The sequence below is a fragment of the Phocoena phocoena genome, chromosome 17 (assembly GCF_963924675.1).
Source record: "Phocoena phocoena chromosome 17, mPhoPho1.1, whole genome shotgun sequence".
In the NCBI taxonomy this organism is placed as follows: Eukaryota; Metazoa; Chordata; class Mammalia; order Artiodactyla; family Phocoenidae; genus Phocoena; species Phocoena phocoena.
In genome coordinates, this window is record NC_089235.1 from 39,410,106 (window position 1) to 39,432,089 (window position 21,984).

Genomic DNA, 21,984 nt, shown 5'->3' on the forward strand with positions numbered 1-21,984 from the left:
TTTGTGTGTCTGTGCAGTTTGTTGATAATGTGTACATTTGTTGAGGAATTCATAGTTTCCATCAGATCCTCAAAGGGTCTCATGACTTAACAAAGATTAAAAACCACTTGTTTTGAAATTGTATAAGGCGTTAAGGAAGAATGTCTCCAGATATCGTCAAATGGCCGCCTAGAAGCTAATATAAGAAGACAAAACCTCCCAAACGATACATTTTTCCTTCACTGTCATACAGTAGAATCCTTTGAGTCTGAAAGGGAGACTTGGGAAGTACAACTAATTTTCCTGTTTGTGACCATGGTGGCCATGACGACGTGCCTCGCCAACCCCTAACACCAGGGATCTTAATTGACAACATGCCGCCGTGCTCTGAAACCCGTCACCACATTTGCACCAAGGCCCTGCTTCCCATTGGCTGCCCCAAGCCAGTGACAGAGCAAGGCCGCAGGCTAAGGTAGGCCTGTTTTGGAGATCACAGACTCCTTCCACGGCCAACTTTGGACCCCTAATGACCTTGCTGAGCTTCCCTTTGACTGCTTCGTGGTCTATGGTACTCCCACCACTGTCCTTCCTTCTCTCCTTCACTCAGCGTCCGTCTTGTATTGAGGTCTGATGGCTCTCCCAGCCTTCTCTGTATCCCTCCCCATTTTTTCTCATAGGCAATTCCCCTAATAAAATCCTTATATATTTAATCTCCTCTTGGGCATCTTCTTCTCAGGGAACCAACGTAATAATGTTGCCTAAGCCGCCACTCTGGCCATTACCATGTCGGACCTGCTGCCTCTGTGCTGTGTTTTACATAGGAAGCAAGAACTCTTAAACAGCATCCTTCTGTAATACACCCAGGCATCAGAGCAGCCTAGCAAATCACAACTAGAAAGAAAACAAGTGTTATCACTCTTGACACAGGGAAGGTGATACTAACCTTTGTCAGACACCTCTACTGTCAAGTTGTACTGCGGGGTGTCTTGCTTCCGCAAGGACTGCAAGGCTAACTGGAACATTCCTGAGTAGGCTTGGACCAGGAAGAGTCCATCTCTAGGAACTTTGGGGGTTTGATCCACAATTCTGTATCCTAAAACACTGTTGATAGTGTTTTCTTCATCCATGTCATGAGCAATAAGTGTTCCAATACTGCTCCCTGTAGAGAAGAAAAGAAGGAAACCCATCCATTATAGGCTCTTTTTACTCTGTTAAAAAATGATTTCACTGAAGAATCAGGTCCCTAGAAAGCACTGGAAGTAACTTTGAGCAGCAGACTAAAGTTCTTAGATTGATGTTGGTTCTTCTAACCCTTTCAGTAGCGCAGTGTGTGGAGAAGTGTCTTAGTCCGCTAAGGGCACCATAACAAAGTACCACAAACTGGATGGCTTTAACAACAGAAACTTATTTTCTCACAGTTTCTGGACACTAGAGGTCTGAGATCAAGGTGTCAGCAGGGTTGATTTCTTCTGAGACCTTTCTCCTTGGCTTGTAGATAGCTGTCTGGTGCATGTGTTTTCACATGGTCTTCCCCTGTACTTGTATCTGTCCAGATTTTTTCTTCTTAGAAGGACACCAGTCATATTGGCTTAAGACCCACACTAATGACATCATTTTAACTTAATTACCTCTTTAAAGACCCTATCTCTAAATAATAGTCACCCTTTGAGGTGCTGGAAGTTAGGACTTCACCATATGAATTTTGGGAGGACACAGTTCAGATGTCCTTGAGATGAAATCATCCTGGATTTGGGTTTTTTTTTAAATTTACTTTTGGCTATGTTGGGTCTTCTTGCTGTCCACGGGCTTTCTCTAGTTGTGGCAAGAGGGGGCTACTCTTCGTTGCAGTGTGTGGGCTTCTCATTGCGGTGGCTTCTCTTGTTGCAGAGCACAGGTTCTAGGCACACGGGCTTCAATTGTTATGGCACACGGGCTCAGTAGCTGTGGTTCGCGGGCTCTAGAGTACAAGCTCAGTAGTTGTGGCATGCGGCTTAATGGCTCCATGACATGTGGGATCTCCCCGGACCAGGGATCGAACCTGTGTCCCCTGCATTGGCAGGCGGATTCTTAACCACTACACCACCAGGGAAGTCCCTCATCCTGGATTTGGAGTGGGCCTTAAATCCAGTGGTGGGCGTTCTTATAAGAGGAAGAGAAGACACAGAGACGCCCACGGAGGAGGAGGCAATGTGAAGAGAGCGCAGAGACCGCAGCGTTGCTGCCACAAGCAGCCAAGGAGCCACAAGGAACCAGAAGAGGCAAGGAAGAATTCTCCCCTAGCTGGCACCTTGATTTCAGACTTCTAGTCTCCAGAACTCTTAGCAAATAAATTTCTGTGGTTTTAAGTCACCAAGTCTGTGGTAATTTGTTACGGCCACCCTCAGACACTAATACACAAGGCAAATGGTAAAACTAAACAAGGACAAGCCAACCGTGGTTACTTCTAAGTAACTTCCTGGAAAAATGGCAGAGACTGACTCCACCCCAAAGATAAAGACGGGCACGGGACGGAGAGCAGGGACCGTCTCTGCCTTGCTGCAGTTTATGGTCCTAAGTTTTACTTCTGTTGACGTCTCAGTCCAGGGAGTTCCAGAAGTTCGGCTCTGACTCAGTGCTTCACCCAGGTCTGGCTGAGTTCTGATAGGTGCTGGGTCATCTTGCTCTGTGAAATGGGAATTGTGGGTTTCTCTACACACAGCCAGAATCCCATGTGAGGGCTAAAACTTGAATATATATTCCCCACTTGCGGAGGTCGGTTTCATCCCCTTCCCCATGTTACTTTGCATCTACTGATTTACAGGGAGATTTGGAGGGTTTGTGAGGGGAGGAATGGAAGTACCTATGTTATGTCTATAATGGAGCTGGCACGTGCAGACGTGTCTCATGGGCTGGGGAGGCGGGGCAACGTGGGTAGCAGAAGAGAACACGTATCTAGTGTTGCAGCTGCTGCCATTTCCGCTTTCACAAACAACCGAGTCACCTTTGGAACATGCATCTGCCCTTGTAAGAAAAGCATCTGTGTGTTGGAATGAAAGAGCGTCTTGCTAACTTCTGTGATTGTTTGGTGTCTGAGCAGCCCTGCTCTGGACCTTTCGCCCCAGCAAGTGAGCATAACACAGAGGACACTGTCCTTCTCTCACCACGGAGGAAACCTCCAGCTGTCAGAGGTACCGTGAAGACTGCTGACGTCAGTGACAGGGAAATTCCAGTAGGAGACACCACTCATTGGGAACAGAGAACTTATGAATGAGCCAGGAGTCAAAGAAGTGCCATGTCCCTGAGTGACAAAGGCCAGGAACAAGTGGCAGCCCAAACTGATTCAGAGGTACATACAGCAACTCTTGGGACACTCAGAAATACTTTAGGGAGGTGGGGCTTTTACCAGAGGATAAAGTTCCTGTATGAACACAAAGGTCTTGGTAGCAGGTGGGATTTCAGAATTAATGTTGTTATTGCTGAGACTTGGGGACATGAGTCCCACAAGATTCTGGCCAATATAAGACACCAAACAGGAGAATATAAATGTACTAAGGAATAATTGAGTATTTTATTGAGCTAGACAGTAAGCCCCCAAAAGGCAGGGACATTTTTTGTACCCCTTTGGGCTACATATAGAGAATAGACTCAATCTGTGTTGATTTATAAGAATTCCTGGTCCATTAAGTCCACAATTCAAGACTTTGTGAAATATTGTTACAAAATAAATTCTCACTTTTGGAGATGCAAAGAACATGCTGCATCCCTGAACAATTTGTTTTACCAACAATGACATCCTCAGCAGCTTCAGAAAACTAGTACTGTCCTCCTCCCAAATAAGGCAGGCAGCCTCTACAGTGACTCCCAGCAATCCCCCCAACCCTGATATTGATGCCTTGGTGTAACCTCCTCCTTTTGAGTGCGAACTGGGCCTAGTGACTCATTTCTAATGAATATAGCAAAAGTTATGGGATGTTACTTCCGAGATTAGTTATAAGAAGATTGACTTCCATCTTTTTTTTTTGCGGTACGCGGGCCTCTCACTGTTGTGGTCTCTCCCGTTGCGGAGCACAGGCTCTGGACGTGCAGGCTCAGCGGCCATGGCTAACGGGCCCAGCTGCTCCGCAGCATGTGGGATCCTCCCGGACTGGGGCACAAACACGTGTCCCCTGCATCGGCAGGCGGACTCTCAACCACTGCGCCACCAGGGAAGCCCCTGACTTCCATCTTACTTGCCATTTCTTGAGCTCTCTCCCTTTCTCTTTCTCTCTCTCTCTGAATCAAAGGCACTCACCTCACATCTAGATTCTGAATCAAAGGCATGCACCCCATATCCAGATTCCTGACTTCCAGAAACTGTGAGATAATAAATGTTTGCTGTCTTAAGCTGCTAAATTTTGGGACAATTTGTTATGCAACATAGATGACTGATACACTAAATGTTAGGCCCAGTGCAAAGAGACTTGAGGTATTATCTACAAAGGTCTTCAAAGGTCTTCTGCCTTCATTCAGCATCACAGACCATCCCATATTTTCAAGAAGGGTGATGCCATAGGTGTTTCTTGGCTATTGTCACACATTTCATTGTTACTCCACTGTCACTTTAGAAGATTCTTCCTTAAAATTAACTGAAATCCTTCAAACTGTCGTTTAATACTTCCCATTGTAAGAATGACTGGAATAAATGAAAAAGAGAAGACCTAAGCAGAACACAGTGACAATAGAGAGCCTACATATGACTCTTGACAGCAAGAAGGAAAAAAAGTGAGCATTGAGCAAGCAGGCCATGTGAGCAGTGTCCACCAAGACAGACACACAGCACTGTGTGAAAAGTGTGTGGCAAGAAGAGTAAAGAGATCAAAAGAAAATGATGAGAATGCCCATGAGGCAGGTGAGGATCTGCCTACAAGGGCAGCCAAGCCCTGGGAATGGTAGTCATGAGAGCCTGCTAACCCCGTAAGCCCTGAAACGTACACGAAACAGACAAAAACACTTCAAGCAATGCCAGCCTGCTCAGCCAATGGGCTCAGCACCAAGGGGTAATAGACAATAGGTGTCCCAAATCCAGCAAAGTCATAAAACTCCCAGAAATCACAGTGCTCTAATAGTAGTCGTCCCTGTACAAAACTAAAGCTATCCTGGCACAGTACAAGGAAACAAAACAGGTCAAGAACAAAAGGTCAAAAACAGATAGGATTTGAACTTCATCTTCCAGCCTCATGAGCTATTATCAGCTTCCTAGAGAGGGACAATCAAGGGTCAATTGCAGGACATCTGACATTGGGTGTGAATGTTTGTTTAAATTATTTACCAAGCTTGATGGGATTTTACCTGTCACTGAGTTTGTTGAAGGCAAATAAGAATCTATGGAGAAACCTCGCAGGGGCTTCCCTGGTGGCGCAGTGGTTAAGAATCCGCCTGCCAATGCGGGAGACGCAGGTTCGGGCCCTGGTCCGGGAGGATCCCATGTGCCGCGGAGCTACTGAGCCCACGTGCCACGACTGCTGAGCCCGCGTGCCACAACTACTGAAGCCCGTGAGCCTGGAACCTGTGCTCCGCAACAAGAGAAGCCACCACAATAGGCATGCGCACCGCAATGAAGAGTGGCCCATGCTCTCCACAACTGGAGAGGGCCCGCGTGCACCAACAGAGACCCACTGCAGCCAAAAATAAATAAAATAGATGAATTATAGAAAAAAAAATAGAATCTGCCTGCCAATGCAGGGGACACGGGTTCGATCCCTGGTCCGGGAAGATCCTACATGCCGCCGAGCAACTAAGCCCGTGCGCCACAACTACTGAGCCTGCGCTCTTGAGCCCATGAGTCACAACTACTGAAGCCCGTGCGCCACAACTACTGAAGCCTGTGTGCCTAGAGCCTGTGCTCCACAACAAGAAAAGCCACTGCCATGAAAAGCCCTCGCACCACAACGAAGACTAGCCCCCGCTCGCTGTAACTAGAGAAAGCCGGCGCACAGCAATGGAAGACCCAACGCAGCCAATAAATAAATAAAATCTAAAAAAAAACCTTGCAAAGAGATAACCTTATACATGGATACAGGATACTGGTGTAAATGGTTACAGTGTTAGTGGTAGTGGTAAGGGTGGTAGTAGTAGTAGTAATAGTAGTGGCAGTAACAGTGCTAGGAGTATGAGTAATGGTTATAAAATGTCCAATTTTGAAAAACTCTTCCCAGATATTGCTTGAAATTAAATACTGTACCTATGTGAGTCCCAAAGTCTAGTCTACCTCTATGCTGTGCTGGGCATGGACCACTGATCCCCAATCAGGTTTACCTGCCCACCTTTTACTTGACAAGGAGGAGAAAGGGATTACAGAGTTAACATAGGGAGGACAGATACAGTTTCTTACCTATTTGTTCATTCTCCTGGACCTCAAGTACAGTCACTGTAGATGGACACGTAGGTGGATTATCATTAATGTCTTTAACTTTCACTTGAATTTGCAGTGGAAGTGCGAGTGGTTTTCTGTACTCATCCCTTGCAACCGCATAAAAAACATACTACAACGAGATCAGAGTTAAGACATGAATCCTTCATCATCCCCTTTAAAAGGCAGAGAAAACAACCATTTCAACGCTACTTCATTTATCCCCTTATCATCAATTCGCTTAGAATTGGGAAATGAGAAAATATAAAATGGGCTGAATTTGTGAGGGTATTATCATGTCTCTGAGAGCAATAATGCCCTGAGCTTCAGAACACAGTTTGGGGGATATTGGTGGGGGGCTGGGTGTTAGGTAAAATTGTTTCTGCTCTCAGATATCCATGGGCCCAGGATCTCATCACCTGTGAAACTCCTCCTAATTTTACTCACTGCATCCTTTTCTTCTCGGTCCAAGGGCTGAGTCACATAGATATCTCCTTCCTGGTCAATTAAAAATGGGAATTTTGATGTCTTCTCCTTTTCCACTAATGAATATAACGCACCTGGTTCGTTCCACCGCACCTACAGGGCCCAAAGTGAATTGTTAGGAAAGATACATCCGGACAGGGAGAACTGGAAAGGAAATAAACGATCTTCTGGTTCTCGATTTGAAATTTCTGACAACCTTGTTTAGATGTCTGTGGTTTCTTATAACTACTAAATTACATTTTTCGTTTTCAGCTTAAAATAATCCCTCCGCTTTTTTCTCCTTTGTACTAAGTTATATTGCTCCAAATAAGCATAGAGGGGTATTTTTCTTCTCTAAAGCAATTCTTTGTGAACCCTCTAAAGAGTTTGTGGGTTGTTCTTTTGGAAGTCCGAAGGTGAAGATTTCATGTCATGAAACACCAATTTAAGAAACAAAATGTATTTAGTAGCAGCATTATCTGATCACTAAGCCATGATGGACAACAAGCTCCCAGAACTCACCAGTGAAGACGATGCGACACTTTCAGTTCTTCACCATGCTATTATTTAAGCAAGACAAATGACACATAAATAAAGAACATTCCTCCCTTAAGTCTTTAGTCATGAAGACTTCAGGGATAAGAATATTTGCCAACAGACTTCCCTGGGTGCGCAGTGGTTAAGAATCCGCCTGCCAATGCAGGTGACACGGGTTCGATCCCTGATGAGGGAAGATCCCACATGCTGTGGAGCAACGAAGCCCACGCACCACAACTACTGAGCCTGCACTCTACAGCCCACAAGCCACAACTACTGAAGCCCACACACCTAGAGCCCATGCTCCACAAAAAAAGAAGCCACCTCAATGTGAAGCCCACGCACCGCAACGAAGAGCAGCCCCCACTCACTGCAACTAGAGAAAAGCCCGCGTGCAGCAACGAAGACCCAACGCAGCCAAAAAGAAATAAATTAACTCATTAATTACTTTTTTAAAACAAAGAATATTTGCCAACTCCTAGAGTTGTTTTGTAAACAACTTGGCAAAAAAAATCAATAAAGTGGTGCTGGGAAAACTGGACTACTACACGTAAAAGAATTAAATTAGAACACTTCCTAACACCATAAACAAAAATAAACTCAAAGTGGATTAAAGACCTAAATGTAAGGCCAGACACTATAAAACTCTTAGAGGAAAACATAGGCAGAATACTCTATGACATAAATCACAGCAAGATCCTTTTTGACCCACCTCCTAGAGAAATGGAAATAAAAACAAAAATAAACAAATGGGAAAGGAAACCACAAACAAGACAAAAAGACAACCCTCAGAATGGGAGAAAATACTGCAAACCAAGCAACTGACAAAGGATTAATCTCCAAAATATACAAGCAGCTCATGCACTCAATATCAAAACAATAAACAACCCAATCTGAAAATGGGCAGAAGACCTAAATAGACATTTCTCCAAAGAAGACATACAGATTGCCCACAAACACATGAAAGGATGCTCAACATCACTAATCATTAGAGAAATGCAAATCAAAACCACAATGAGGTATCACATCACACCGGTCGGTCCGAACGGCCATCATCAAGATATCTAGAAACAATAAATGCTGGAAAGGGTGTGGTGAAAAGGGAACCCCCCTGCATTGTTGGTGGGAATGTAAATTGATACAGCCACTATGGAGAACAGGATGGAGGTTCCTTAAAAAACTAAAAATAGAACTACCATATGACCCAGCAATCCCACTACTGGGCATATACCCTGAGAAAACCATAATTCAAAGAGAGTCATGTACCAAAATGTTCATTGAAACACTATTTACAATAGCCAGGACATGGAAGCCACCTAAGTGTCCATCAAGAGATGAATGGATAAAGAAGATGTGGCACATATATACAATAGAATATTACTCAGCCCTAAAAAGAAACGAAATTGAGTTATTTGTAGTGAGGCGGATAGACATAGAGACTGTCATACAGAATGATGTAAGTCAGAAAGAAAAAAACAAATCCCATACGCTAACACATGTATATGGAATCTAAGAAAAAAAATGGTTCTGATGAACCTAGGGGCAGGACAGGAATAAAGACACAGACATAGAGAATGGACTTGAGGACACGGAGAGGGGGAAGGGTAAGCTGGGACGAAGTGAGAGAGTGACATGGACATATATACACTACCAAATGTAAAATAGATAGCTAGTTGGAAGCAGCCGCATAGCACAGGGAGATCGGCTCAGTGCTCTGTGACCACCTAGAGGGGTGGGATAGGGAGGGTGGGAGGGAGGTGTAAGAGGGAGGGGATATGGGGATATAAGTGAATATAGCTGATTCACTTTGTTATACAGCAGAAACTAACACGACATTGTAAAGCAATTATACTCCAATAAAGGTGTTTGAAAAAAAAATCAGTAAACTCAATACTAAGACCTATCTACTTGATACAGACAGAGCCTGGCCTATCTGATAGTCTACTACTAATAACAACACGTACTGAGGGTTTTACCCCATTCCAGACATAATTCTAAACACTTTTATATGTTATCTCATTAAATCCTCAAACAGCCCCATGAGGTAGAGACTATTGTTATCCCCACCTTATAAATGGGGAAACTAGGGCACAAAAATTTAAGTGACTTGCCTCTAGTCTTACAGCCATTTGAAATTTCCACACTAAACTATTCTCTCAAACCAGCTTGGGAAGGGTATCCCTTTCTAGTTATTTAAGCACACCCTCTGTCCAAGACAAAAACCATGTTCTTAGTTGTAAGCGAGCTCCTTTGATGTCCTAAAAATTCAGCCTAAGTTCTCTCTTGAGCTGTCCCCCTCCACTCTTATTCAGTTTCAAGCCACACAAAGTACTTTCCCCAGGCCTAGGTATTGGGTGTGGCTCTTTAGATTTTCTTTTCTTTGACAGCCCTAAGTGAAAACAAGTGTATGTGTTCTTTTTAGCATTTACAAATCCTTATGAAGGTAACCTAAACAATAAACAGGAAGACTTTAGTAAAGGAACCCAATCTGAAATTCTCACGGTAAAGAGTCCTGACATAGTTTCTTAGCTGGTAAAGCAGAATATTTCTTGCTTTCATTCTTTTTTTTTTTTTTCCTCTGAAGGTGAAATTCATTAATTCAACGTTTAATAAATAAAAATCCTTTCAAGTTAGACAATAGATATGGTGGGATAGGCCATTCCAGGACCCCTTAGCAACAACAGTGTCATCTAAAAAAAATTAGGGCTACTACAGACTACAACTCCTTCATAACGTTAATACCTTTATTCACTTCCACAGATACTAATTAATTTCCACAACAACCCAAAGATCTGTTATTATCCCCATTTTATTGGTGAGAAGTTGGGGCTCATAACAGTTTATCTGCTTCCAAATCCAGTGCTCTCCCACTAACTCACAGCTTTTGCATCAAGAAACTTCCTGATCTTCCAGAAAAGATCAGATCTGGGTGAACCCCAGAGTGGATTTCCAGGAGCTAAAGAAAGAGGAGGGGGCTCAGGATGAACACCAGCCATAGAGGTGGGACCGGGGGAGGGTTTGAATGGAGGGGAGAGGTACCCACAGGAGATGGAGTTGGCAGGGGTGGGCTCCAAGGGTAAAGGTCATCTGCTCAGCTTTTACACTTGACCAGTCTTATCTCTGTTCCTCAGCCTGTGATGGGTTGAGTCTTTCGCATAGAGATTTTTCCCAAAGGAATAAGAAACAGCCTTTCAAAAATAATTTGCAGCCCCCAATTTGAATCATGTACATGTACCATATACAGCCCACTCTAGGGCAGCCATATCCTACACTCTTGACAGGGAACAACAGTATTATCTACTTGGAAGGTGAAGGTGAGTGAAGTTCTCTTTTAAAACTCATATATATATATATATATATATATATACACACACACACACACACACACACACACACACACACATATATATCTGAATCCAAGTTGTAAAGTCCAGAGTTTACCCATGATGGCAAACTCCAGAGACTTGGGGCCAGAGACCTTGTCTATTTAGTTTGCTTCCTAATGATGCTATGCAGAAATGTCAGTGAAGACCATGAGGGTGGGCCCCTACAATGTGAGTGCTGATTGACTGGGTAGGCTCTAGGCATTCCTTGGGCACTACCTGAGTGATTTTAATGGGGTAAGGATTAGTTGAATTTTCTTCAATCTCCACTGGTTCTGGTGCTTTCCAAATATTCTCCTTCACCGTAATATCCACAGATGTGGTGCCACTAAAGGAATGCTCATTCTGGCCTCGCATGTCCTCCACTGAGACCACCAGCTTGTAGGAAGGATTCTTCAAAGGATCCAGTTCCTGGGATCCTATGGGAAGTAGGAGAGAAAAGAAAAGGAAATGTCTCTGAAGGTGATACAGATCTAGGTCCTTTTAACTGCCTCAGAGAGTCATATGAGGACATCACTTAACTTACCTGCTAGAGTAAGTGAAATTGCCCCTGTTTTGTTGTTGATCTGAAAGTACATGACATTGTTGACCTTGGGAAGCTGCATGATAATTTTATAAATAAGCTGGCCGTTGGGTGTGGCTGGATCATCCAAGTCTGTAGCATTGACATACATAAAGGGCTTTCCTGTTTAACAAAATGTACCCAGAAAAAAAAGATATTAATTGAAACCCAAACCAACCACAGACACATTTGCCTTCTAAGAGGCAGAAATAGAATGGAGGAAGGTGCCATAATTCATATCAGTGGTGAAATAATTCTTTATTCTGCCCCTTTCCTCTAGGATGAGGTTTCTTAATTCTTTATTCTGCCCCTTTCCTCTAGGATGAGGTTTCTTATGGTCTAGGGACTTCTAGAGGTCTTTGAGACCATTTTTAGGGTCATACATGTGTGAAAGACCCATTCAAATCACAACATAAGGGCTTCCCTGGTGGCGCAGTGGTTGAGAGTCCGCCTGCCGATGCAGGGGGCACGGGTTCGTGCCCCGGTCCGGGAAGATCCCACATGCCACGGAGCGGTTGGGCCCGTGAGCCATGGCCGCTGAGCCTGCGCGTCCAGAGCCTGTGCTCCGCAATGGGAGAGGCCACAGCGGTGAGAGGCCCGCGCACCGCAAAAAAAAAAAAACAAAAAAATATAATTTGATGGATTTTAGCATAAAGGAGTATCCCAAAAAAGGCATTAATATGGTTTCGGATTCTACATTGAAAATAACATTTAAGAAACCACCACTTGTTGAGTTTTGGTCTAGTATCAAAGAATATCCACAGTTATCTGAAGCGTTATTTTACACTATTAACACTGTGTAAGGAGAGTTTTTCTTTAAATGTTTCAACCAAAACAGCATATGGCAACAAAATGAATGCAGAAACAGAAATGAGAATTCAACTGTTCTCAATTAATCCAGACATTAAAGAGATGTGCAAAGATTAAAACAATGCCATTCTTCTTAACATTCCTTTTGTCTTTGAAAATAGTTATTTTTATTAAAATATGCTTATTACTTTAAATCAATCACTAAATAAATATTTTTTAATTTCTCAGTTTTAATTTCAAATACGATAAATATTGATAGATATAACCAGTGACGTATTGGAGTCAACTCGTGAGACCTAGTTGAATTTTCAGAAATTTTGTGAGCCAATTATTAACACCAGTGGTAGCTTAAAATAGGTTATGGTGAGAGTACTTATACCACAGAAATTGACAAATTCTACAAATCAGGGTTTTTTTCTCCCCAGAGAGACAGTTATTAAAATTTACTAGCACACCACTGGATATAACCAAAAGTTTCTTGGAGTCCACAATAGTTTTTATGAGAATACAAGGGGCCTGAGACCAAAAAGTTTGAGAATCACTGAATTAGAAAACCCTATTGGTAAAGAATAAGACCTGGAAGATTATTACTTGGCAGAGTTTAGTGGTGAACCTTTGGTATGCAACCTCAGGGACAGAGACACGTGAAATTGCTCCACATAATAAAGTGGAAGGAATATGCTTCCTGAGTTATTGGAAGTGGGCATTGAAGAGTGAGAGATAGCGATTAAGTGACACAGAGGGAAGTTTGACAGTGAGTTGATGGAAATGGCCAAAAGTCTTTCTGAGAACTCACAGTCTAATATTCATGTTTATTTTGTGCACTGTTATGACATGATGCTCCTTCATTCCTCTAAATCTTCAGTAAAGCCTGCCACACACACCTATGCTTTGATGAGGGGCTTTTGTAGAAATGAAAAGTAAAAGAGTGAAGGGATGAGTCATAGCTAGGAGCTGAAGTCAGAGAAGAAAAAGAACTGGAAGCCAGCAGTGACCATGAGAATGTGGATTTCTGGGAGGATGTGGGAGAGTAAGCTTACCTTTCCAGAATGTTCTAAAGCTGTAAGGTGTTCTAAATTCTCACCCTAAAATGGTGATTCTTAACTAGGGGTGATTTTGCCCCCCAGGGGACATTTGGTGATGTCTGAAGACATCTTTGCTGTCACAATTTGGAAGGGAAGTGTTGCTCCTGGCATCTGGTGCATTGATAGATGTCAGGGATGCTGCCTAACATCCTATAATGCACAGAACAGCCCCTAACAAAAAAAGAATTATCAGGCCCAAGATGTCCATAGTGCCAACGTTGAGAAGTTGTGTCCTAGAGCAGTGGGGATAACAAAACAACTCCCAGAGGATTTCTGTGAAGTTTAAATAAGATAAATAAAATTTAAATAAGATGGTAAGTCCTTAATGAATGCTAGTTACACATGTTAGCCACACAAATCTGCCCCTCTGCCTGTTACACTTCCATCTTTCCACAGATATCTCCAGGCTCCTGCCTATTACCTGGGCGAGAATTCTGCCTTACTGAGCCTTCATACTTTGTCTGGAGAAACACAGGTCGATTGTCGTTGATGTCCTTCACTTCTATGGTGATGGGGACTGGGCCCTCCACTGTATTGCCGTGAGCATCCAGGGCTGAGACCTGATGTTGACAGGAAATGGAAACCTCCTTGGTGAGTTTGGACCTCATATCACACACTCAAAAGTCACTTGAAATAAATTAGAGCCCAAATAACCAATAACCTGGTCACTACAGGGGAGAAAGACACCCATAAGAGCCCAAATTGGGAGCTGCTAAAATAGAGGCCCTATCAGTTAAATCAATCTAATCATGACTGTGTTTTTCCAGCAGTGGGGTTGGCTGGACACTGGACATGCTTTTTTTATAAATAGCTGGAATCAGTAAAATAAGAACACTTTGACCCTTGAGGGTATGAAAATATGTCCTGTTACAGAGGCATTTTAGTGGTTGATCTGCAGAGCCAGTAGTAAAATTTAAACAGAAAGCTTTTGGCTTGCTCTTTTCCCCACAACTAGCTCTCTATCATTCAGATAGAGATACAAACCATGAAAACTAAGGGGGAAAGAGAGAGAGAAGGGTCTCTCTAGGCAGCCTCTGACTTTGGTCATTGATTACTTCTGCTTCTTGCAAGGCCCAAAGGAGCTCCATCTAGTACCAGTGCCGCCTTCTTTGTGGGTCCAGAGCCCACCCAACAGCTATAGGCAGACACCAGTGAAATATCAGAGAAGTACTGGCTAGTTTTGATCCAGGTGCCATCCAGGTTTCCACTCATTTTGATGAGTAATGCCATCTAAGAGCTTTAGCAATATAAATTGGGTTACTCTGGTCATAAAGCCTAAAAAAGAGGATACCTTTGCCACACGCCTCTCTAGTTGTTAAAGAATAAAATTAAATTAAAAAAGACAAATGAGATTTGCAAATCATGTCATTAGTGTCAGGAGAGCTGAAACAGGATTCTGTGCTAGGAAAGAAGGTGCCAGTGATACTTCCAGGACAAAGAATGCTCAGAGAGATTAGAGTTAGTGTCCTTTGTCTGGTCTCAGTTCACCTGGAGTTTGTGAACAGCTCTTGTTTCCCTGTCCAGGGCTTTGCTGTGATACAGAAGTCCATCTGGTTGTATCTGAAATACGTCATCTGTCTCCCCAGTTAGTTTGAAAGTCACAGCAAGAGGACTGGCCTTAAACTGGGAAAAAGCAAACATTAGATTAGGTTGTAAGGAAAAACAATGTTGTAGAATTTGTAGTAAGTCACCAATTTCAGGTAACGTTTTCATTTGTACAATCACTAAAATAAGAAATTCTAAGCTTTTAAAGTGATGAATTCTAAAAGTCTGCTTGAACGTTAGCTATGTACATTCAAAATACATTTTCCTCAAGAAACAATATGTGACATAATTCAGTACATTGACGAAAGCCAGTAGATGCTTTAAATTGTAGCTAAAGTTAGATGAGACTTTTCTGGGAATATCGGAAAGCTATAATACTACTAGCTTTTAAGTAACATTAAAAAGGGTAGCTTCTTTTCTAGGATAAAAAAGATGTCATTTAGTACTTCTACAAATTGTGACAAAGATTAAAAGACATTTTAATATTAAGGAAAACAACTTAAAAGTGGCTTTAATTGATAAAGTTCTATATGACAATCTCACTTTTTCAGAAGTAAAGAAAATACCAATGATTATTCATGGGATAGCTATAATACTTTTAAGACCACAAGAATAGAAAATTCACATAAAATAAAGCAGATGTAAAAGTTGTTCAACCTCATTAATAATTTTATATATATATATTTTTTGTTTGTTTGTTTGTTTTGTTTGTTTTTTTGCGGTACACGGGCCTCTCACTGTTGTGGCCTCTCCCATTGCGGAGCACAGGCTCCAGACGCGCAGGCTCAGCGGCCATGGCTCACGGGCCTAGCCACTCCACGGCATGTGGGATCTTCCCGGACCGGGGCACGAACCCGTGTCCCCTGCATCGGCAGGCGGACTCTCAACCACTGTGCCACCAGGGAAGCCCCTAATATATTTTTATATATTTAAAAAATAAAAACTAATAGTCAATGTTGTAAAGGATGTAAATAAACACACATATTATTGATGAAAATATAAATTAGTATAATCCTTTTGGAAATAACTTGAGACATAAAATGTTTGTAGCCTTTGATAGCAAATATTACTAAATAGAATTTATTCTAAGGAAATATTTTTTAAACAATAAACTGCATGCTTGTAGTATAGTAGCCTACAATACTGGTAAAGTTGAAAACTCCTAAATGGTCAAAAAAAGAAAGGTATAAAATTATATAACACATAAACTTAATGAATTTTAAGCATTAAAATGTTCATTCTATAAATTATGAATCAGCAAAAGAACAATGATATGGTGTAAAGTAACAAAAGGAGAACATGAGTAAGTCTAGATAATGATTGTAACAGTACCAAGTGTATTCATGTCGGTTGGCAAGAAATGGAATTAAAAAAAAAAAAACAGCTGATGTGTTACATGCGTAGAACTGTGGCTTGCAAAATCCAAGGACTGTTTATTTAAGAAAATTACTATCAGTTAGAACCAAGCTTTGTAGTTGCTTTGACTTGCCCTAATTCCATCATCCTTTCTCAGGATATGCAGTGGCCTTGAAAACCAACAGCCTCACAACCATGGTACTATGTAGGGGGTAGAAGGAGTTTGGAGTTTCCCAGAAGTCCTGTCCCCAAAGAACTGATATTATCTAACCTATCTGGAAGCTCCCTGGAAATACCTATTCATGCAGCTTGTCTTTATTTGACCCAACTCAGAGTTCACTCACTGCAAACAATTTTCTTCCTGGGGAATTTGTTGAAAATAATCATCAGCAGTTGCTTAACACTGCAGCTGCCTGAGACAGTGATAGCAGTTGATGCAAATAAGACTCTAACTAAAACACTTAAAAGGTAAAGCTTGAGAATGAGATGTCCCTTGAAGGGGCCAGGGGAGCATCAAAAATCTCCAATAGATTTCTGGGAGTCTAAAAGGCCACATTCATAAGTAGAGCTGTGCACATGCCCAGAAAAAACCTTAGAAGGCCCTAATCTCTCACCTCTGACTGACCTTGAGGCTCTGTGCAAGCAGGAAGTAAAGGCTAAGGCAGAGTTGTAAACTGTTTGCCACATCTTTGAAGATGTACCCAACAAGTACACAGAGCCTATTGGCAAAGGTTGGAAGACTTATTGATTCTAGGCTTGTAAGGAAATCTTAATTCATTAAGTCATTAGCTGAACACTAAGCTAACCAAACAGACTTCAGTGGCTACATATGGCAAAGAATACAGACTTTACAGAATTAATTCAGGAAAGTCATTCAACAAACAAACAGCAACAACAACAAATCCTGGGAAGACAATGGGATATGATTTCTGGTGTTGCCACATCATATTATTTATAAAGTCCAGTTTTCAACAAATGATTGTGAGACATGCAAATAAAAGTAAGGCCCATATATAGGAAAAATAGCAGTCAACAGAAACTGTCCCCAAGGAAGTCTAGATGTTAGACTTACTAAATAGGATTTTAAATTAACTATTTTAAACAGGTTCAGAAACAAAAGGAAACTATCTCTAAAGAACTAAAGTATGATAACAGTGTCTCACCAAATAGAGAATATAAATAAAGACATGGAAATTATTTTTTAAAAAAACAAATAAGAATTCTAGAGTTGAAAAGCATAATAACTGAAATGAAAAATTCATTAGAAAAGGCCCAACAGTAAGTCTTAGCTAGCAGGAGAAGAATTTGTGAATTTGATAATAGATCAATTGAGGTTATCCATCCTGACAGAAAGAAAGAAGAAATATTAACAGAACCCTAGAGACAAATGGAACATCATCAAGCAAACATGCATAATGAGAGTCATAGAAGAAAAGGAAAGAGTGAAAGGGGCAGAAAGATTATTTGAAGAAAGACTAATCAAAAACTTCCCTAATTTGAGAAAAACATTAATCTATGCTTCCAAGAAGTTCACTGAACTTGAAACACAATAAATTCAAAGAGACTCAAACTTAGACTCATCATAATAAAGCACAAAACAAACAAACAGGGACTTTTCTGGTGGTGCAGTGGTTAAGAATCCACCTGCTAATGCAGGGGACATGGGTTCGATCCTTGGTCCAGGAAGATCCCATGTGCCGTGGAGCAACTAAGCCCATGTGCCACAACTACTGAGCCTGTGCTCTAGAGCCTGTGAGCCACAACTACTGAGTGCGTGACACAATAACTGAAGCTCGTGCACCTAGAGCCCATGCTCCACAACAAGAGAAGCCACTGCAATGAGAAGCCTGCACACTGCAACGAAGAGTAGCCCCCACTTGCCGCAGCTAGAGGAAGCCTGCATGCAACAATGGAGACCCAATGCAACCAAAAATAAATAAATAAAAATATATAAATTTATTTAAAAAAAAACAAAAAGGGCTTCCCTGGTGGCGCAGTGGTTGAGAGTCCACCTGCCGATGCAGGGGACACAGGTTCATGCCCCGGTCCGGGAAGATCCCACGTGCCGTGGAGCAGCTAGGCCCGTGAGCCATGGCTGCTGAGCCTGCAAGTCCGGAGCCTGTGCTCCACAATGGGAGAGGCCACAACAGTGAGAGGCCTGTGTACCGCAAAAAAAAAAAAGAGAATTTGGAAGTGCAGAGACTCATCACATACAAAGGATCCTCAATAAACTGAACAGCTGATTTCTCATGGAGGCCAGAAGACAGTGAAATGACATATTCAGAGTGCTGAAAGGAAAAGACTGCCAACTAAGAATTGTATATGCAACAAAACTGTCCTTCAAAATGAGGGTGAAATTAAGCTATACTACTATTAGAACAAACAAACTTTAAGATAAAAATTATTACTAGAGAAAAGAAGGATATTCTATACTGATACAAGGGTCAATCCATCAAGATTCTATAACAATTATAAACATATATGCACCTACCAACAGACCCCAAAATACATGAAGCAAAAACTGACAGAATTGAAGATAAAATATACAATTCAACAATAATAGTTGGTGACTTGAAAACTTCACTTTCAATAATGAATATAACAAACAGACAGACGATCAACAAGAAAATAGAAGACTTGAACAACACTGTAAACCAACCAGAAGCTAACAGACATCTATGGAACACTCCATCCAACAAAATCCTAACACACATTCTTCTTAAATATACATTAAACATTCTCCAGGCTAGATCATATGATAGATCACAAAACAAGTTTCAATAAATTTAAAGCATTGAAATCATACAAAATATGTTCTCTAACCACAATGGAGAAACTAAAACCAAATAGCAGGAAATGTGGGAAAACCACAAATATATGGAAATAACAATACACTCTAATAACCAACAGGTCAAAGAGGAAATTAAAAGGGAAATTAGAATATACTTTTAGATGAATGAAAATGAAAACACAGCATACCAAACTTTATGGGATACAGATTAAGCAGTACATGGAGGCAAATCTGTAGCTATAAATGCCTATAAAAGAAGAAAATATCAAATCAATAATCTTCTACCTTAAGAGACTAGAAGAAGATGAATAAACTAACCCAAAGCAAGCAGAAGGAAATAAAGATTAGAGTGGAAATTAATAAAATGGAGAACACAAAAGCAAAGGAGAAAATCAGCAAAACAAAAAGTTGGTCTTTTGAAAAGATCAACAAAATGGACAAATCTTCAATTGGACTTACCAAGAAAAAAATAGACACAAGAGGGACTTCCCTGGTGGTCCAGTGGGTAAGACTCCCTGCTCCCAATGCAGAGGGCCTGGATTTGATCCCTGGTCAGGGAACTAGATCTCGCATGCATACCACTACTAAGAAGTCCACATGCCGCAACTAAGAAGCCCGCACACCGCAACTAAAAAAAAAGATCCCGCGTGCCAAAACTAAGACCCAGCACAGCCAAAATAAATAAAAAAACAAATAAATATTTTTTAAAAAACACAAGAATCAAACAACTAAAATCAGGAATGTAAGAGGGGACAGTACTACCTACCAAACTTACAGAGATAAAAAGGATGAAATAGAATACTATAAGCAATTGTTTTCCCACAAATCAGACAACCTAAGTGAAATGGATGAATTCTTAGATAAAAACTACCAAAATTGACTAAAGAATAAGTAAAAAGTCTGAATAGAACTATAACAACTAAAGAGCTTGAGTTAGTAATCAAAAAATTTCCCACAAAGTAAAGCCCAGGACCAGGTAACTTCACTGGTGAATTCTACCTAAAAAGTCTGGGAGAATTAACATCAAACCTTCACAAATGCTTCCAAAAAGTAGAAGAGTATGGAATACTTCCCAACTTATTCTATGAGGCCAGTGTCATCCTTATATGCAAAACAGAAAAAAAAAATAACAAAATAAAACTACAGAGCAATATCTCATAAATATAGATGCAAAAGTTTTCAACAGAATACTAGCAAACTGAATCCAACAACATATAAAAAGAATTATATATCATGACCAAGTGGAATTTATCTCAGAATACAAGGCTGGTTCAACGTATGAAAATCAATTAATTTAATACCCCATATTAATAGAATAAAGGACAAAACCAGATGAGTATCTCTATAGAGGCAGAAAATCATTTGACAAAATCCAGCAACCTTTCATGATAAAAAAAAATACACAACAAAGTGGGAATAGAAGGTAACTTCCTCAACCTAATAAAGGGCATCTAAGAAAAACCCACAGCTAATATTATACATAATGGTGAAAGACTGAAAGCTTTCCCTCTATGATCAGGAACAAGATAATGATGCCCAATCTTGTCACTTCTATATAACATTGTACTTGAAATCCTAGGAAAGAGAAAGAAATAAAAGTCATCCAGATTGGAAAGAAATGAGTGAAAGTATTTCTATTCATAGATGATATGATCTTACATATGGAAAATCCTAAGGAATCTAAAAAAGTTTTACAGCAAATAAACAAGTCCAGTAAGGTTGCAAGATAAACGATCAATATACGAAAAAAAAGAAAAAAAATCGGAAAATGATGTTAAGAAAACAATTCCATTTACAATAGGATTAAAAGGAATAACATACTTCAGAATAAATTTAACCAAAGAAATACAAGATTTGTAAACTGAAAAGTACGAAACATTGTTGAAAGAAATTAAAGAAGATCTAAATAAATGGAAAAAACATCCCGTGCTCAAAACTTGAAAAACTTAATATTGTTAAGATAGTACTGTTCTCCAAGTTGAGATACGAATTCAACACAATCCCTATCAAAATTATTTTGTCTTGTTTGTAGAATTGACACGATGATCCTAAAGTTTACATAAAAATGTATAAGGCCCAGAATAACCAAAACAATCTTGAAAAAGAAGAACACAGTTGGGAGACTTAACACTGCATGATTTCAAAATTTTCTACAAAGCTACAGTATTCTAGAGAGTGTGGCACTGGCATAAGGACAGACATATAGATCAATGGATTCAAAATCAGGGGTACAGAAATAAACTTTTGTAGTTATGGTCAAATTAATTTCTGACAAATGTGCTAAGATAATTCAATGGGGAAAAAATAGTGTTTTCAACAAATGGTGCTGGAACAACTGGATATCCACATGCAAAAGAATGAAGTTAGATCCCTACCTCTCGTATCATGCACAAAAATTAACTAAAAATAGACCAAAGGCCTAAATGTTAAGAATTAATACTAGAAAACTGAGAAGAAAAAACAGGCATAAATCTTTGTGACTCTGGATGAGGCAAGAGTTTTTTAGATGTTATAGCAAAAGCACAAACAAAAAAGAAAATAAATTGAACTTCATCAAAATTAAAAGCTTTTGTGCTTCAAATGAACTATCAAGAAAGTGAAAGGTAACCTATAGAATGTGAGAAAGTATTTGCAAATCACGTGTATGATAAGAAACTTTATGCAGAATATATAAAGAGCTCTTACAACAATAAAAAGACAAATAATTCAATTTAAAAAGAGGTAAAGGATTTGAACAGACAGTTCTCCAAAGAAGATATACAAATAGCCAATAAGCACATTAAAAGATATTAATCATTAGGGAAATGCAAACCCAAACCACAGAGAACTATCACTTTACTCCACTAGGATAGCTATCAATACAATAAAGAAACAGATAAGTAACAAGTGTTGGCAAGGATGTGGAGAAATCAGAACACTTATACAATGCTGGTGGGAATGTAAAATGGTTCAGTTGTTTTGCAGAACAGTTTTGCAGTTATTTAAAAAGTTAAAAATTGAATTAACTATGTCCCAGAAATTTTACTCCTAGGTATATATCCAAGAGAATGGAAAACATATATCCTCACAAAAATTGTACATGAATGTCCATAATAGCATTATTT

The 21,984-nt window shown here is 40.4% G+C and overlaps 1 protein-coding gene across 1 annotated transcript in view; it reads right to left on the reverse strand.

Moving 5' to 3' along the window:
* Positions 1-21,984, reverse strand: part of CDH17 (cadherin 17) — a 98,690-nt gene that overhangs the window by 43,571 nt on the left and 33,135 nt on the right. The window contains exons 4-10 of the mRNA XM_065895095.1: positions 14,677-14,811; positions 13,610-13,748; positions 11,258-11,416; positions 10,951-11,150; positions 6,794-6,925; positions 6,329-6,479; positions 923-1,138 (exon numbers count right to left, since the gene is read on the reverse strand). Of these exons, the coding sequence (XP_065751167.1) occupies positions 923-1,138; positions 6,329-6,479; positions 6,794-6,925; positions 10,951-11,150; positions 11,258-11,416; positions 13,610-13,748; positions 14,677-14,811 (1,132 nt within the window). The remainder of the gene's footprint in view (positions 1-922; positions 1,139-6,328; positions 6,480-6,793; positions 6,926-10,950; positions 11,151-11,257; positions 11,417-13,609; positions 13,749-14,676; positions 14,812-21,984) is intronic.